The 20,107-nt window shown below is 37.8% G+C and overlaps 1 protein-coding gene across 1 annotated transcript in view; it reads right to left on the bottom strand.

The window, feature by feature from the left end:
- Positions 1-20,107, bottom strand: part of LOC126177132 (eIF-2-alpha kinase GCN2) — a 317,728-nt gene that overhangs the window by 108,145 nt on the left and 189,476 nt on the right. The window contains exons 14-16 of the mRNA XM_049924405.1: positions 19,460-19,702; positions 17,944-18,092; positions 461-649 (exon numbers count right to left, since the gene is read on the bottom strand). Coding sequence (XP_049780362.1) covers positions 461-649; positions 17,944-18,092; positions 19,460-19,702 — 581 coding nt within the window. The remainder of the gene's footprint in view (positions 1-460; positions 650-17,943; positions 18,093-19,459; positions 19,703-20,107) is intronic.

The raw sequence follows: 20,107 nt of genomic DNA, 5'->3' as shown, positions 1-20,107 counted from the left end.
TCATGAACATTGGTTCGTCATCAACCCACTTCTCACCATTACATTGGTCATTTCAGTTTCACTGTAAGTTTCTACAAGTTGATGATGAATTTCAGCTGGCTTAACGTTCTTTGCTTTCAAAAACCATATTACAGAAGACACTTCACAGTCTGCAGACTCCAAAATTGTCTTAAACATTTTGAACGATCACTGACACATGTAAACACAACATATTCCACCAGCAATACCATCAGTGAAAAGACAATGAACCAGAGACACGAGAGTGAAAGTGCAGAACTGTTAACTAGTGCTGCGTTAGCAGTAGAATGAAATGGTACTTACTTTCCAGACATGCCTACAATTTGCCTGCCACAGGCTTCATCTTCTTAATGTAAAAAATTCATTTAATATTATCTGATGTTATTAACAGACAGATTTTATTTGGACTATAGTACAATTGAAACCAGGTTTTCATAATTACCTGAGAGTGCTTTTTTCACAGAACTCCATCTGTATGTACATGAACTGTATCTCTCGAAGTTCTGGTTGGAGGCGATCCTCAGGGGCAGATTCCTCGCGATCTGTAGAAGGTGCTGTAGATGAATACTGCTGCTCAACAACAGATGTGTCTCTTTCAAATTCCACTCCATCAGATGAGTCGCAATCTGGTCTACAAAAATGTAATAGATTTTCCTTCTCTCCCAACTGAACAATAATATTAAATAAAAATACTTATTACTTGACTACTAGATGATGAAGCACTACACAATAAATGCCACTGATTTTTGTAATCTTAATTGTTTATTTTCCTGGAGCAGAAAACAGGGTGTCAGAACTCTCATAAAAATATTCTGCTAACAAAGTAGTTTGCTACCAATCAAGCCGTCTTTCTCGGTCTGTTATATTTATGTAGTGAATGGAATATATACTTTGAATTTTATACTTTGAATTTTCAGTTTTGCTCAAAGTATGCTTCTGATCTCTAAACAGTGATTAGAAACTGTTTGGCAATAGTACAGGGTGTTTATAAATGAATATCGGGGTTTTAACCTTTATAATATTTATTATATTAAACTTACAGTTATAAATGATATGTCAAATTAAAGTGCAACTCAAACAGTTTTACCAAGAACCTTATAAATGTTCAAGGTGAGCACCATTTGTCACACGGCACACATAGTGTCTATAGCAGAGTTCTTCCCACGCCCAATGACAGGACTTGCTCTGCAAGAAACCGGATTGAAGCAGCTATTGCTACAATCACTGAAGACACACTTATCAACGTTTGGGAAGAACTCGGCTATAGATTTGATGTGTGCTGTGTGACATTGAACATTTATAAGGTTCTTGGTACAACTGTTTGAGTTGCTATTTAATTTGAAATGTCATTTATAACTGTAAGTTTAATGTAATAAATATTATAAAGTGTTAAAACCCTGATATTCATTTATAAACACCCTGTATTACTATGACCCCCAATTTTTATAGGAGAACTATTCATAAATTCACCTCCAACTGGTTATTACATCTACATCCATTCTCCACAAGCCACTGTACAGTGCACGGAGGAGGGTATCTTGTACTACTACTAGCTGTTTCCTTTCCTGTTCTACTCACAAATCGAGTAAGGGAAAAACTATTATCTATATGCATCTGTATGACTCCTAATATCTCTTACTTTCATAGTCCTTAAGCAAACTGTCCTTCGATGGCAGTAGAAAAATTCTGCAGTCAGCCTGAAACGTCAGTTCTCTCAACCGTACCTCATGAAAATAGTGTCTTCTCCCTTCCAGGAATTCCCATTTGAGTTCATGAAGCATTTCCTAATACTTGTGTGCTTATCGAACCTATCAGTAAAAAATCTAGTAGCATGCATTTGAATTGATTTTATGTCTTCCTTTAATCCAACCTGGTAGGGATCCCACGTACTGAAGCAGTACTCAAGAATGGGCCACACTAGTGTTATATGCTGTCTCCTTTATAGATGAGTTACATTTTCCAAAAGCTATCCCAATAAATTGAAGTTGAACATTTGCCTTCCCTTCTTCTGTCCGTATATGCTTGTTTACTTTCACATCACTCTGCAATGTTAAGCCTAGAAATTTAATTGATGCAACTATGTCAAGCAGCAGATTATTAATGTTGTACTCCAACATTAGAGGATTGTTTTTCCTACCCATCAGCATAAACTTACATTTTTCTACATTTAGCGCAGGCTGCTACTCATCACACCAACTAGAAATTTTGTCTAAGTATCCTCCTACGGTCACTCAATGACACCTTCCGACACACCACAGTATCATAACTAAACAGCCACAGATTGCTTCTCACCCTGTCTCTCATATAATTTGTGTGTATAGAGTACAGGAGTGGTCCTATCACACTTCCCTGGGGCACTCCTGACGATACCCTAGTCTCTGACGAACACTCGCTATTGAGTACAAAGCTCTGGGTTCTATTATTTAAGAAGTCTTCATCAAGCCATTCTCCTATCTGGGAACCTATTCCATATGTTCATATCTTTGTTGGCAGTCTGGAATGGGGCAGCATGCCAAGTACTTCCCACAAATTTAGGAGCAGAATGTGGGATCTGCCTGTTGTGCTTCATCCCATGGTTTGCAGGACGTCTTTGCGTGTAAAGGGCAAGCTGAGTTTTGCACGAGTGATGGTTTCTGAAACTGAGCTGACGCATGGACAGAAGCTTTTTTGTCTCAAGGAAATTTGTTATGTTCAAACCGTGAATACATTCAAGAATTCTGCAGCAAACTATAGTTAAGGATACTGGTCTGTAATTATGAGGGTCCTTTCTCTTACCCTCCTTATATACAGGAGTCACCTGCACCTATTTTCCAGTTACTAGAGATTTTGCGTTGGACAAGAGATTGGCAATAAATGCAAGCTATGAGGAGGTGTCTGTTCCAACTCTGCTTAAGGAGTAGCCACCTGTCCACTAACAGGTTGAACAGTCAAGGCCAGATGGCCAGCCCCCACATTGATTCTCCACCTCGAGTTACTTGAACGCATTACAAGTGACCACCCATTTTGCGATGGGTATGCTACAAGGTGTCTCGTTGAAAGAGCTCATTAGTGAAACAAGTGACATCTGATGTATCCCTTGTGATGCCCCATCCCAAGGCAGCAGCCTGTAGATGGCTGAATGCGGACATTAGCATCTTCAGCTGCTCACAAACTGTGCCAAGGCTCATCCTGTGTAAGTGCACAGCATGCATGCACCCTACCTAACCTACTACTATTAACTTATGAATTAAAGTATGAAAAACAAACAATGGAAGTTAAAGATGTGACTCGCAACTCTCCTGTTGCTTCACCAATGGAGGCTGTTGACTTACTGCTGTAATCAGTGGTCACTTACCCTTTGATACAAATAACAAATATGCTATAGAGTGCGCAAATATATACTAAACTGATACTGATTTTTAACATAATATGGCTAATCAAATTTACAAACTGTTTTACTGACGAAGTATTGGCCCAAAAAGTTAACATTATATGTTATTCTAAAGTTATGCTATTTATTCGTTGTCTACATTTTCATAATACAAGCAGAAATAAAATAAACAAAAATAAATGGTTTACGGGTACATTCATTTTTAACTCTACAATATTTTCTGCTAACTAAGTCGTCATCTGTGGTGTCATCATTTTTAATCATCATTGCAACAGCACAGTGGGATATTCTGTATCTTCATTGTCACATAAATTTGGCTGTGGTTATATGGGACCTGAGAACACGGCTGTTGCTGTTCTGAATACATAATGGAATTCGCTTCTATACTGAACTAAGAATGTTCCAATGTCTCTTGCTTCCAAACATTTCATCTGTTTGTCACTTTCTCATTCATTACGTAAAACCAGCAGCTGACATAACTCCTTTCATTTCCATCATACCTTATGGTGAACGTCAACAACATTGCTGCACCAAACACATTAAGTCTGCCATTGGCCTCTATCTAGATGCTTGCCATCTCCTGCAGAAACACTCATTATTGAGTATTTGTCCAATTTTCAAGTCAATTCAACTCTGACTACAAACAGTTTTACAAATGGGTTCAGGTAAACTGTAGTTTAAATTTGGTAGATGTTCATAAAAAGCCAAAGCAGGAGGTATAGATCCACATGGTTGATGTAACGAAATTTGCTGCCCACTCGCCAGACCCATCCTTGCATTCATCCTCGATCTCAGCCAAATTGGTGTCACAGTTCTCCCTCCAATCCTTCTGTAGTACAGTACTTGAGCAACTGTGGAAGACAGACTGCAATATCTTCTAAGGTGCAGGTCATACGTAACAACAGCAACTAGGATACATGTAAAAAATTGCAATCACAATTCAGTCCACTCTCGAACTTTCATTCATCTCATAATGTAGTTATGTCTATTGGTCATATCTCAGTGATGAGTCTTGCCACTGCTATTCTCATGATAACAATTACAACCAATTTACTATGATTTATTTTGTTTGTTAGACATTGAATTCTGAATTAATTTTCTTTCTTGTTTAATCTGAATGTCATAATAATGTTCTAAAGCCGATAAAAAGCTGGGGATATTCTTACTCAGCATATGTGAACAGTGAGCTGACAACTCATTTGCAACCCATTTGGTATATAATTACAGTCTCTCATAACCAAATAAAATACCAACTTGTGTTTCTGAATGACAACATTTTGCCTTTGAATGTTATCTTGACTTAAAAAGTAGCAGAAGTAAAATAAAACAATGGATAATAGAGGATGGAATAATGACAATATTAGGAAAAGGATAGTCATTACTCTCCATATAGTGGAGATGCTGAGTCACAACAAAAAGACTGTCAAACACAACTTTCACCCAAACAGGCCTTCATCAGAGATGCGTAGAGAAACAACTGAAAGATTTGAGAGCAAATAAATCACCCGGTCTGGATGGAATCTCAATTCGGTTTTATAAAGAGTACTCTATGGCATTGGACTGCAATTATCTTGAATGTCTCACCCAGCAAAAAGTCTCAAGTGACTGTAAAAAAGTGTAGGTGACTCCAGTATATAAGAAGGGTAAAAGAACAGATCACAAAATTACAGACCAATTTCCCTAACTTCAGTTTGCTGCAGAATCCTTTAACATATTCTCAGTTTGAATACAATAAACTTTCTTGAGACTGAGAAGCTTATGTCCACAAATCAGCATGGTTTTAGAAAGTATCGTTCATGTGAAACTCAGCTTTCCCTTACCTCACGTAATATATTGAGAACTATGGATGAAAGGCAACAGGCAGATTCCATATTTCTAGATTCCCAGAAAGCATTTTGCACAGTGCCCCACTGCAGGCTGTTAATGAAGGTACAAGCATACGGAAAATTTCACAGATATGCAAGTGGCTCAAAGACTTCTTAAATACTAGAACCCAGGATGTTGTCCTTGTCGGCGAGTGTTCATCAGAGACAAGGGTATCGTCAGGAGTGCCCCATGGAAGTGTGATAGGACCACTGTCATTCTCTATGTACATAAATAATTTGGCAGACAGGGTGGGCAGGAATCTGTGATTGTTTGCTGATAATTCTGTGGTGTATGGTAGGGCATCAAAGTTGAATTACTATAGGAAGATATGAGATGACTTGGTGTGATGAACAACAGCTAGTTCTAAACACAGAGAAATGTCAGTTAATATGAACGAGTAGGAAGGCCAAACCTCTAAAGTTTGGATATAGTATTACTAGTGTCCTGCTTGACACAGTCAAGTCACTTGAATATCTGGGTGCAATGCTGCAAAGCAATATGAAATGAAATGAGCATGTCAGGGCTGTGGTAGGGAAGGTGATGGTCAAATTCAGTTTATTGCAAAAATTTTAGGAAAGAGTGGTTCACCTGTAAAGAAGACTGCATATAGCACGCTCATGTGACCTATTCTTAAGTATTGATCAAGTTTGAGATCCATACCAAGTCGGGTTGAAGGAGGACATCGAACCAATTCTGAGGTGGCTGCTAGATTTGTTACTGTTAGGTTTGAATGTCATGTCAGTGTTACAATGGGAGTCCCTGGAGGGAAGTTGATGTTCTTTTCGAGTAACACTATTGAGAAAATTTAGAGAAAAGGCATCTGAAGCTGACTGCCACAGGATTCTATGCTGCCAACATATTATGTGCAAAAGTATTGTGAAGACAGGTACAAGAAATTACAGCTTGTATGGAGGCATATAGTGTGTCATTTTTCCCTCACTCTATTTGCGAATGGAACAGGAAATAAATGTGAGAGTTGCATTTGCATGAGCATGTGTATGTTGTCTAATTATGATTTTTTTTTTTTTTTTTTTTTTTTTGGCCACTCACCGTCTCTGCTACACAGTGGGAGCAACTATCCTTTTCATAATAGAGTGGCAATGTGTTTGAATATGGTATCCTTTTTTATGTGTGAGAACTTTTATTGCAAACCTGTTCAAATACAAGTGTTTGTTATATGACAGAATTGATGCTATTTCCTCCCACATTTCACAAAATAGTCACATTTTAAGAAGATCAATAGACTGTTACTACGCACAATTCATAGTTTCTTCGCTAGTCAAATGACGTGATTATTTGAGCAAGGTCAATACTCAGGATGTATTCATGCACAAGGAAAAAAATACCAGATTTCCCCTGGATTTCCCAGTTAAAAACACTTTTTCTCCAGGTGACAATACACATTTTGGCAGGTGAAAATACACTTTCTCCATGTTAAGTAACAGTATATGTTTGCTCTGAACTGTAAAACTTATCAATCATTTGAATGGAAAAGGCTTAACACACTGGCATAGAATTTCGAGGCGCTTTAGGAAAAGAAACCCAGCAGAAAAACAACAGATTTGGTAAAGATCTTTGATGCGCAGCAACATGTGCGCTGCATATTTTCGTGTTACGAAAGTAGTTAATGCTAATTTCTGAAGTACTAAAAGTCTGAAATCGAGATTGTGATGCGCTTTTGTCAGCCAATCACAGCTAACATCAAATTATCTCATCAGCAAATAACAGCAGATAGTCAGAGCAAAGGACATGTGATAGTCAGCCAATCCTGTTAAGTAGCACAAGCACACAAATAGGAAAAGGACATGGTTTAAATACATATACACATAGTATAGTTACAAGAAAAGCTAAGCTTTCATATATAATATTTGTCTTTTCTGCGGTGTTACCTCTAAGATACATCAAACACAAATATGCCAGTAAAATTTTAAATGATGACTTAAATGTCTGGTCTTCTGAGGCTGAAATTTTTCTAAGTGGCTGGCCCTCAAAGTGTTAAGTTTTCAATGAGAGGTAAACACTCCGTGATTTGCAAAATTCAGTGCACATTCTCACACATAACATAATTCATTCAATTTACTTTGAAGTAACGCTTCCCAAACCAATATTTGCGATATTTTGCCACGACCTGTTAGAAATATGCTCATTTGGGCAGTTGCCAGAGAGCACCAGAATATGAGCGTTACTGTGCATGCAGAGCTATGACGACACAGGAAGCCTGTGTTTGGTGTCTACTCTGCTCATACAACTTTCGCTGCATTTATGTTTGAAATTCCGTGCCTAGTGGGGCATTATGTGACCACGTGCAGCATGTTGTTTGGAGGGGATGTACAGAGTTATTTACACTTAGGGCAACTGTTTTATCATATTATATTCAGATAAGATAAAGCAAAATTAGAAAGCAGTCCTTGGCACAATATTCGTTTCAACACTACAACACAAAGTTCCCTAATATTTTGCTATGTGGAGACTTTAACAGAGTTGCTCCCCTCCACACTTGTATTCTGTAGTGCTGTTGTGTAGCATTTCAAAACAAGTTTGCATCCACGCAGCACTGCAAAATGCTATGAAGAAGGATCACAAATTTCTTGACTTGGGGGAAAATTTTTATACCAGAACTAAGAACAATAAGGTTTTCACAACTTTTTCAAACTGTATAAAAATTAACATGGTTACTTGTGAACCCAAGAATCTGCATAATTGGCAGTTTATATTATACTTCGTGAGTAAATATCAAGCCTTATTGGAATTTACAATGACAAAACATGGTTTGCTTCCCACCTATAATTTACTGAAGATTGGTGTCCTGCAAATTTAAGACAGACAACACAAATTAGGAAACAACGTCAAGCCTACAGGAGGCACCAGACAAGTGTTGAAATACATCTCGTGATCGAAAAACATTGTGGTTCACAGAAGGTAGGTATGTACAATCCAGCTAAAGCTTTCAGTGTTGTTTTCAGGAAAACCATTTTCTTGTAGTATCATTACTGTATTATCTTACACTTGGTTCTTCATTATGGCATAATGCCATAAGATGGAAACATGCATTTGAAAGTCAGCGAACAGTTGGAACTTACTAATACAGGGTGTATACGTGGACAAGGAAAAAAAATTACAGGATTTTTCCTGGTTAAAAATACACTTTCTCCCGGGTGAAAATACACTTTTTCCGTGTTAAGCGACAGTATACTCTTCCTCGGCACTGCAAAATTCATCAGTCCTTTGAACGTTTATGATTTTATATACCGACGTAGTTCCCCGCACTGTAGAAAATGAGAATAGGGGGGGAGGGGGGAACGTTTAGAAAGACCTTTGACGTACAGCAAGATGTACGCTGCATATTTTCGAATTACGAAGGTACAAATTTCAGTTCCGCCAAACAACGCATGTCACTTTCTGAAGCATTGAAATCGAGATTATGATGGGCTTTTGTAAGCCAGTCATAGCTCATGTCACGTGATCTCTCCAGCTGATGACAGCACAGGACACGTGATATAGTCAGACAATAGCAAGATCACTCTTAAGTAGGGTGAACACACAAATAAGAAAAGTTCATGGTTTAAATTAATATGCTTAGCATTCACAGATAATATTGGTCTCGAATATTAATAAGCTGGAAGAAAAGTTAAGCTTCCACATATAATGTTGATCTTTTTTGCATGTGTTACACTTTAAGATATATCACACAAATGTACAAGTAAAATTTTTAATAACAACGCAAATGTCTCATCTTCTGTGCTCGAAATTCTTCTAAATGGTCGTCCTCAAAGAGCTGATTTTTAAATCAGAGTCAAACGCTTTGTGATTTAAGAAATTCATCGTACATTCTCGCACATAGTTCATTTTGCGCAAAAGGAAATTTGCTTTGAATGTAATGCTTTCCAAACCACCATTCGCAATACTTTCCCGCGACCTGTTAGAAACAGGTTCGTTTCAGCAGTTGCAGGAAAGCTCCAGATAACAGGCGTCACCACGCTTGCGCAGCTACGATGACGCAGGAAGGCCATATATATGTTCGTAGGTGTAAAACATTACAAGATCTTACATTATGTCATAAAAGAAACAAGACATCAGAGGATACTTAAAAAGTGTCGGAATTTTGTGAACCATACTAAAATGCATAATTTGGCTTAAAATGCACACTCGTATGTAAATTTTCTTGGAGTACCAGTACCGTATTATCTCACGTTTGGTTCTTTATTATGGCATAATGCCATACGTGCACTTGAAATGCAGCGAACAGTTGAAACTAGCCAATAGCGTGAAATTAAATACTTCGATCCAAATAAATTGACTGCCTCAGCAGAAAAGATTAATGAAAGCCAAATCTCTTTAGCAAACTGGCAAAAATAACTTCATTGTTCCGAAAGGCGATTAATGCTTGACTGTCAGAAAGGTGGAAATAATATCTGAAACTAATAACATATTTTGGCCATCCGTAACTACACAAACGTATTTAAAAAAAAACACACAAAAATCCGTTTTGTTCTCATTTAATGTGAGAGCAATAAGCGAAGAGGAAACAACAAAATCACTGAACGTAAACACAGGTCGCGTGGAGACCCACGTCCCCACAACCGAGACTGCTCTGTGCATCAGCCCCGATCTACGATATTTCCGAGCAGGGGCTATATTAAGTAGTGGTGTTCAGCCACACTTTTGTAACCAAAAGCGGGAGAAGATACTACTCATACGCGACTCAACTGCGCGTGTCATGAAGCACTGCAGTCTTCCTAAAGCCTTTGACACACTTTGCTGTTGGCAGACGCTTGTATGAGCACTGTTTTGACGTTGTATATGGCGCATTTCCTTCGCAACTTAAGTTTTATTTTATTTTATTTATTTATTTTTTTTTCTCTCTCTCTCTCTCGTTCATGTTTTGTTGCTGCAGTATTATTCTGCATTAGCGGGATACAGTAACATCCTTTGTTAGAGTATTGGTTCTTACCAGTCAAAATCACAAAAATTTAACTGAAAACTAAAACAATGAAAAAATCCTGGAATTCTAAACAATTCCCGGGTATTTCCTGGTTTTCTCCCAGATAAAAAAATTCCCAGGTTTTTCCCGGATCTCCCGGTTGTCCCGGGTCGTATACACCCTGTAATAGTGTGGAATGAAGCACTTCATTTCAAATAAATTGACTGTCTTTGTGGAAAAGATTAATAAAAGCCAAATATCTCCAGCAAAGCATTCACGCTTGATTGCCAATAATGTGGAAATAAAATCAAATCAGAAAACTGAAACTAATAACATATTTTACTCTTCAGTAATTGCGTGGATGTATTTTAATTGATTTGATAGCTTCTAGCCGCAGAAATCCATTTTGTTTTCATTTGACGTGAGAGCTGTAAATGAAGAGACAACATCAAAATCACGAAACATAAATGCAGATCATGTCAGGACTACTCCCCACTATACCTCTGAATGTTCTGCACATGCGTGAATCTGGCAGCTTGGACACGCCAGAAAATTTTTTCCGGTTATCATCTGGCTGCCTGCTGCTACTGCTTACACACCTAATGGCCACAATACAAATAGTGAGAAGCAGTATAAAGCACTCCTCATACAAGACTTCAGCTCTGCGCATGCAAATGAGCCTGCTGGCAACTGCTCAAATGAACATAATTGAAACAGTTATCATGCCACACTCATTGAAAGCAGTTTGTTTTTACGAATTATTGCATAGTCTTCATCCTAAAACCTGTGACACATTTTGCTGTCGACGGACGCTTGTGTGCACACTAGGGTTGCCAGGTTGTACGTTTTTCCCGTATTCTTACGTTTTTTTACTGTTAATTTCGCCTTACGTTTTTTATTTCCCCGTACAGCACTTTCTTCTGTTTTTTTAATATTTGACGCTAAACTATCGCAGAACCCAACACAATTCTTCCCCTTAATATACATATAACAAAAATTATTACCGTTCAGATACAGATTTTAGGCTAGTCTACGCTTAAATTGGTACTTCTGACGATCACTCAATCGCATAATCAATAATGTTGATATACTTATTTCCAATTCTGATGTGCACAACTACAGATGTTTGTAAACTAATAAATTTTGTTGCAGTGATAATTTCTTGAATCTATACAGTGGAAAGTCTAGTTTTCTTAATTTACTTTTGTTCAAGAATTGTAATGAGTTCACCAGCAAAGAAGAAACGCGACAAGCAACAGCAGGACAGTCAAGTGTACTTAAAGAAATGGGAAGATACTTTTGCGTGGGTTAGGCATGGTTTAACTTCTGATAAACATGCTTTTTGTACCTTTTGCAGGAAGGAATTCAGCGTTTCTCATGGTGGACAGTTTGATCTCAAGCAACACGCTCAGTACAAAGGATTTCAGTTAAAGGAGAAAGCAAGTAGTCAAACTACGAAAGTTTCCAAATATTTTGTGAACTCTAAGAAATCTGAAGCCAACGTTGTCATAGCGTGTGAGTTAGGACTTTTGTATCACACAGTCAAACACAACCTAAGTAATTCAAGTTTGGATTGTAACAATAAATTGACGTCATGTATATTCACAGATTCAGAAACCACTGTACAACTTTCCTGTGACAAGATGAAGGCAAAAATGTTTGTGAAAAACATATTAGCACCTAAAAGTGTCAGTGATGTTGTTAATATTCTAAAAACTCCTGAAAATAGTAAGTTTTTCTCAGTAGCAACAAACGCTTCGAATACAGGCAACAGAAAGATGTTCCCAATTTGTATAAGATACTTTGACCTTTTAGTAGGTGTACAAAACAAACTGTTGACATTTATTGAACAGCCTGATAAACTTCAAATGCAGTGGCAAAGTTAATTGTTGATAGTCTGGAGAGCCATTCACTAAATATTAATAATTTAACTGCATGTACTGCTGACAACACTAATGTGAATTTTGGCAGGAAACAATCTGTTTATCAATTACTGCTTTCCATAAATTCCAATCTGCAGAAAGCCAGTTGTTCAAACCACATGGTTAATAATGCGATGAAGCATGCTATGGAAGAGCTGGAAATGGATGTAGAGAATCTTGTTTTGAAGATCTATGATCATTTCTCAGTATCAGCTAAAGGGCGTGAGGACCTGAAATCATTTTTTGAATTTGGTCTGAGATATTAAGGCATGTGCCCACAAGATGACTGTCCTTAACTCCTGCCATTAACAGATTGACTGAGTGCTGGCCAGCTATAAAGAGTTATTTCAGGAGCATTGATGCCTGTCCAAAGCAACTTGCATCAGTATTTTTAGCTGAAGACCCAGTGAAAGGAATTATTCCTGAAATTTACTTGCATTTTGTGTCGAATATAGGAGGTCAAATGCAAACAGTATCCAAATACCTGGAGAAAAGGGAGCTAAGCATCATTGAATCACATAACAGTATGTGCATGATGTATAAGAAGATTACACCAAAGAAAGAAGGATAAATTCTTTGTGAGTGAAACCAAGAAATTAATGGGAGAGATTTCATCAACATCTCTTAATAAGATTTCACGTGAATTTGATTCTTTCTATGACACATTGCTGATATATCTTGAAAACCATTATGACTTCTCAGCTAGTAATAAGTATGCAAGGTTGGAACCTCTTTCTTTGAATGGGGAATTACAATATTGTGATTTTGAACTTGCAGTGGAAACACTTAGTCTACAAGATAGGATTACCCTGGATCAGCTATACGAAGAATTTTGTGAAGTGAAAGATAACTTTACTAACTGTATCACTAAGGTTGGTGATGTTGCGACTAAGTGGGTAAAATTCTTCATACTAGTGCCTCAACAAAAAGTGACAAATATCTCTCGGCTCATGTGTTTTATACCAAGCATTCCAGGTTCAAATTCATTTGTGGAACGGGTGTTTTCAATGATGAAGAACAAGTAGACTGATGTTAGGAACAGGTGTTCACCTGAACTTATAAAATCAGAGCTTCAAATAGTAATAAATTTTGACATGTCCTGCAAAGATTTTTTTAACCAGCTAAAGAATGACAGTACATTCCTAAATACAGCTAAATCAGTTTCAAAATACCATAGTGATATGAAGGAATAGGGCTGAAGATGTAAATGTGAGTTATTTTTGATTGAAAATGGCATTTAATAAAAATATGAATGCACTAGCCATTAAAAAATGTCCATGAAAAAATCTTCCTTTTTTTGTGAAGAAAGTGGCAACCCTAGTGCGCACTGTTTCATTGCTGCAAATAGCGTATTTTCTTTGCAATCTATATTTTATAATGGAGTTTTTCTCTTGTTTATGTTTTATGACTGCAGTACTATTCTGCAGTAGCGGCCTAAAGTGAAGTTCTTTGTTAGAGTAGCAGTGAAAATTACAAAAATTTAACTCAAAATTAAAACAATGAAAAATTGCCAGAACTCAGTAAGGTTCCTGGGTTCTTCCCAGTTTTCTTCTAGATGAAAAAATTCCCAAGTTTTCCCATGTTTCCTGGTTGTCCCACAGTGTGTACACTGTATTGAGCACTTTGACATCGGGAAATCTTGAGCCTGTTTGAATGCGAGTAATTTTTGCCGAATTCTTCAAAATAAATCTGCATGTCACATCAACAGCCAAAGCTTCATCTGTAAATGTAAGAAGACCCTCATACTAAACTATTAAACAACATAAAAATCTGGGCCTCAACTGCAATGGTTTCAGCTATGAATGTAAGACAACCATGTTTTTAGAACAATGAACTTGGGAAAGAAGCTCATCTTATAATCAGGTAAATTTGATGTATATAATCCGTAATTACATGTTGACATTACTTGTTTACAGAATCACCACCAAAAACAAACATTTGTTGTACCATGACTCTAGTTTCTTTCTTGTTTCATTAAAAAATGGTAGTACCGGATGCTTCAGCCAGTTTCTGACAGCATCCTTGAGCTCATCGTCAGTTGTGAAGTTGAAACTTCCTGGCAGATTAAAACTGTGTGCCTGACCGAGACTCAAACTCGGGACCTTTGCCTTTCGCGGGCAAGTGCTCTATCATCTGAGCTACCGAAGCACGACTCACGCCCGGTACTCACAGCTTTACTTCTGCCAGTATCTCGTCTCCTACCTTCCAAACTTTACAGAAGCTCTCCTGCGAAGACAGGCTGTGGCTAAGCCATGTCTCCGCTGTATCCTTTCTTTCAGGAGTGCTAGTCCTGCAAGGTTCGCAGGAGAGCTTCTGTAAAGTTTGGAAAGTAGGAGACGAGATACTGGCAGAAGTAAAGCTGTGAGGACCGGGCGTGAGTCGTGCTTCGGTAGCTCAGATGGTAGAGCACTTGCCCGCGAAAGGCAAAGGTCCTGAGTTCGAGTCTCGGTGGGGCACACAGTTTTAATCTGCCAGGAAGTTTCATATAAGCGCACACTCCACTGCAGAGTGAAAATCTCTTTCAGTTGTGAAGTTGTCAGTAGCCAGCCAGGCCTCATCCATTTTGGGGAAGAGATGAAAATTACTGTGCAAAATCAGGACTATATGGAGGAGTTGTAAAATATCTCAGCCAAGAAGTCTGAGTTTTCCTTTGTTCATATGGACAGGCAATCATGATTCCTTCGGTAATCATCCCATGCCATTTGTTTTAGATATATCTTTGGAGTTTCATTAACAGTATTTTCAGGTATTACTCTAATGAAATCGGTTGTCAAAATTCCTTTGCAATCACAAAAAAACAGTAACCATCATTTTGCAGTTCGACCATGTCTTCTTCAATTTTTTGGGATTCTTTGGGCAATTAGTATGCTTCTACTGTATGGATTGTTCCTTAGTTTCCAAGTTCACATATTTGCACTTATGTCTCATCTTCAGCCACAATTCTGTCCATGAATTCCTTCCCCTCTTTGTATCAGTGCTAGAGGAATGTCAAGGCTGAACTCACTCTTTCAGTTTTTAGCAAGACATTTTGGTACCTCCAGTGCACAAAACTTGTGGTAGCATAAAATCTCTTTGACAATGTTAAAGTGGATTGTCTGTGAAATCTGAGGTACTTCTTCAGAGAGTTTGGAAATTTTGAACAGATAACTTGCATGTACAATTGAGTCAATATGTTGCACAAGTTAATCAGTCACATCTGAAAGTCTTGACCTCTCTCAACATGCACATCTATGCAAGCAGCCTTGAATTTTCTACACTGATCCCTCACACCATCATCACTCATAACCACATCCTTATTCATACAAAACAATCGACGATGAATGCCAGGGCACTGATTGCCAATCAGCAAATAACAGCAACAATAGCAAATAACAGACCATCCCTCGCCACTGGTAGGAGATGTGATAACATCATCCTTTACACTTGCTTGCTGCTTATACAATGTAGAATGCAAAAGAGTGTTGACAGACTTGACATAATCTTGTAAGTCCCCTTTTCCAACTATTATCTTGAAGCTTATAGATTATATAATGGTAAGACAGAGATTTAGGAACCAGGTTTTAAATTGTAAGACATTTCCAAGGGCAGATGTGGACTCTGACCACAATCTATTGGTTATTACCTGTAGACTAAAACTGAAGAAACTGCAAAAAAGTGGGAATTTAAGGAGATGGGACCTAGATAAACTAAAAGAACCAGAGGTTGTACAGAGTTTCAGGGAGAGCATAAGGGAACAATTGACAGGAATGGGGGAAAGAAATACAGTAGAAGAAGAATGGGTAGCTTTGAGGGATGAAGTAGTGAAGGCAGCAGAGGATCAAGTAGGTAAAAAGACGAGGGCTAGTAGAAATCCTTGGGTAACAGAAGAAATATTGAATTTAATTGATGAAAGGAGAAAATATAAAAATGCAGTAAATGAAGCGGGCAAAAAGGAATACAAACGTCTCAAAAATGAGATCGACAGGAAGTGCAAAATGGCTAAGCAGGGATGGGTAGAGGACAAATGTAAGGATGTAGAGGCTTATCTCACTAGGGGTAAGATAGATACTGCCTACAGGAAAATTAAAGAGACCTTTGGAGAAAAGAGAACCACTTGTATGAACATCAAGAGCGCAGATGGTAAACCAGTTCTAAGCAAAGAAGGGAAAGCAGAAAGGTGGAAGGAATATACAGAGGATCTATACAAGGGCGATGTACTTGAGGACAATATTATGGAAATAGAAGAGGATGTAGATGAAGATGAAATGGGAGATACGATACTGCGTGAAGAGTTTGACAGAGCACTGAAAGACCTGAGCCGAAACAACGCCCTCGGAGTAGACAACATTCCATTGGAACTACTGACGGCCTTGGGAGAGCCAGTCCTGACAAAACTCTACCATCTGGTGAGCAAGATGTATGAAACAGGCGAAATACCCTCAGACTTCAAGAAGAATATAATAATTCCAATCCCAAAGAAAGCAGGTGTTGACAGATGTGAAAATTACCGAACAATCAGTTTAATAAGCCACAGCTGCAAAATACTAACACGAATTCTTTACAGACGAATGGAAAAACTAGTAGAAGCCGACCCTGGGGAAGATCAGTTTGGATTCCGCAGAAATACTGGAACACGTGAGGCAATACTGACCTTACGACTTATCTTAGAAGAAATACTAAGGAAAGGCAAACCTACGTTTCTAGCATTTCTAGACTTAGAGAAAGCTTTTGACAATGTTGACTGGAATACTCTCTTTCAAATTCTAAAGGTGGCAGGGGTAAAATACAGGGAGCGAAAGGCTATTTACAGTTTGTACAGAAACCAGATGGCAGTTATAAGAGTCGAGGGACATGAAAGGGAAGCAGTGGTTGGGAAGGGAGTGAGACAGGGTTGTAGCCTCTCCCCGATGTTATTCCATCTGTATATTGAGCAAGCAGTAAAGGAAACAAAAGAAAAATTCGGAGTAGGTATTAAAATCCATGGAGAAGAAATAAAAACTTTGAGGTTCGCCGATGACATTGTAATTCTGTCAGAGACAGCAAAGGACTTGGAAGAGCAGTTGAACTGAATGGATGGTGTCTTGAAGGGAGGATATAAGATGAACATCAACAAAAGCAAAACGAGGGTAATGGAATGTAGTCGAATTAAGTCGGGTGATGTTGAGGGTATTAGATTAGGAAATGAGACACTTAAAGTAGTAAATGAGTTTTGCTATTTGGGGAGCAAAATAACTGATGATAGTCGAAGTAGAGAGGATATAAAATGTAGCTTGGCAATGGCAAGGAAAGCGTTTCTGAAGAAGAGAAATTTGTTAACATCGAGTATAGATTTAAGTGTCAGGAAGTCATTTCTGAAAGTATTTGTATGGAGTGTAGCCATGTATGGAAGTGAAACATGGACCGTAAATAGTTTGGACAAGAAGAGAATAGAAGCTTTCGAAATGTGGTGCTACACAAGAATGCTGAAGATTAGATGGGTAGATCACATAACTAATGAGGAAGTATTGAATAGGATTGGGGAGAAGAGAAGTTTGTGGCACAACTTGACCAGAAGAAGGGATCGGTTGGTAGGACATGTTCTGAGGCATCAAGGGATCACCAATTTAGTATTGGAGGGCAGCGTGGAGGGTAAAAATCGTAAGGGGAGATCAAGAGATGAATACACTAAGCAGATTCAGAAGGACGTAGGTTGCAGTAGGTACTGGGAGATGAAGAAGCTTGCACAGGATAGAGTAGCATGGAGAGCTGCATCAAACCAGTCTCAGGACTGAAGACCACAACAACAACAACAACAACAACAACAACATCTTGAAGCTGCAAGCATTCATGTATTTGCAATAGCCAACTGCAGGTATTTTTCCACTTACAAAAAACTGATCCATTCTTCATCTTCTGAGCTTTCTTCAGAACTGACATTTCCATCAAGGATACCACTCGCATGACTTTCATATGATACGCTCCACTCCACACTGAGTTCTTTCAGAGGTGGTGGTTCAAAGTCAGGAATCAATAAGGTCTGTAAAAGAACAAATGACTGAGGTGTAATAATTCATATTATGAAATATATTATTTCTTGTATTTTCTGAAAACAAGTCTTTGTACTCTATGTATAGCTACAATGTTTTGTTAACAACAAAAAAGTAAGACTAACTGTGTATTCTGTGTTATAAGTGTTCATAACTCTGCAGTAGATATATAAAGGTTTACCACTCCTCTCAGTCCCCCCCCCCACCCCCACCCTCCCGCCACCTTTTCACAATGCCTGTTCCACATGGAAAAATTGATGTAGTTTATTTTCTGCTTTCCGTGACTTTTTCTCTCTCATGACATTTTCATTTCAGGAAAGATTTCAACAATCCAATCTTCATTTTCTGTCTACTGATTCTCTCTTAATAACATTTCTGTGAGCAGATTGGAACCTCTTATTATTCATCTTTCGCTTTCGTTAAGTTGTACCCTTTTGTTGACAAATTGCGTCTCATTTGTGTTATCACACTAAATCATGATTAGGGTGCTGATAATTTTTCCATTAACGATCAAACTGTGACTGTTAGTGGTTACAGAAAAAAGTATTTATTAATTTTAACAAACTTTCATAGTTCAAAATCTGCCAATGTGACTTTTATGTCATACATGCAATTGCTCCTTTAAGGTTTACAAGATCTTTTTAGTCAAAATGCAACGTAGTTCCAAAATTACTGTGTTGACAAGGCTCATTGCGCCCCATTTTTCCTATTAGACATGTCTTGTTCATTTACAGTTATAGTTGACAGGCTACTACTGATGGTAAGAAATAGACATAAGAAACAGACAGAAAAAAAAATTCTGATTCATATTATGCCTCTGTTCTTTTGCTTTGGAAGTAGACCGATTCTTATGCAACTGAACATACTAAACTTGTGACTGACTATTAATCAAAGCTAAATTGTTATCTTACCAAACACAAAACAAACTTGCCATACTGAATTTGCTTTCTTATTGGATTTTCCTAGGAAGATGACAAAGTTTTTCCTTGGTGCAGTGTTGAAGTTGTTCATTTCTAGTTAGTAATAAAATGTCATCAGGTGGCTCATTTGCTCTGTGTTTGTTACAATGGTATTTGCTCTGTGTCTGTTACAATGGTACAATACTACTATACTATCATAAAAGAAGTAAGATTTTCTACGATTTAGTTTTTGAAATATCCTACACTCTACAATTTTTGAAAGTAGGGGTGAACCCATCAAATTTTTTCTCTCTTTGTAAAACTATTTTTATTTTTGAAACTACTTCAATGTGCAATAATTGTTTCTGCTAGTGGCAAGCAGAAACACAACCGATAGAACTTATTCACTGGTAAATAAATTAGATTTCTATAGTTGGCTATGAAGGTAAGTTTCTGACCTTCATTTTACTCTGACTCGATTGGGTTCCAGCAGGTGAAGGTGTCCGACTGCTAACTGTTGTTGCTGGCTGTTCAATAGTTGCACTTTCAATCCAGGAATTAAAGTAGCGCACAACATTTTCATGGTTCAATCTGGACAGCAGCTTCACTTCTCGAGTGATTTTACGGTTTAACTGACGATTTTTGGGATTCAATTCAATACGTTTGATAGCATACACACCACCATCCAATTTGTTCCGAACCTGGAAAACACGGAATTTTTCTAAGCAGAATGTGTAGAAATTAAAGAGACATATAGCAAAATACTATTATAATAATGTGGACTATGTTTTACAAAAGTAACTTTGTCAAAGTCTCACTTGTTTATAACTTTCCAAACACAGTAATACATCTACCATAAAACAGATATTCCAATACACAGACCCATTTTGTAGTTATGAGAGAATAATAATAATAATAATAATAATAATAATAAATGTTCTGCCAGTCATAAAAGGTGACGAAAAGAACAAACCACTAATAGGGCTAACCCCCCTTTTAGTGTGATTACTTGGTTCAGGACAGAACTAAAGAAGCCTCAGACAAGCGCCGTCATGGTCGGGGACGACGCTTGAACCCTATGCCCGCCCACAATGGTAACGACACTG

The sequence above is a fragment of the Schistocerca cancellata genome, chromosome 1, assembly GCF_023864275.1.
Source record: "Schistocerca cancellata isolate TAMUIC-IGC-003103 chromosome 1, iqSchCanc2.1, whole genome shotgun sequence".
Classification (NCBI taxonomy): domain Eukaryota; kingdom Metazoa; phylum Arthropoda; class Insecta; order Orthoptera; family Acrididae; genus Schistocerca; species Schistocerca cancellata.
The sequence above is the reverse complement of the archived record's forward strand: the minus strand, read 5'-3'. Positions and strand labels throughout refer to the sequence as shown.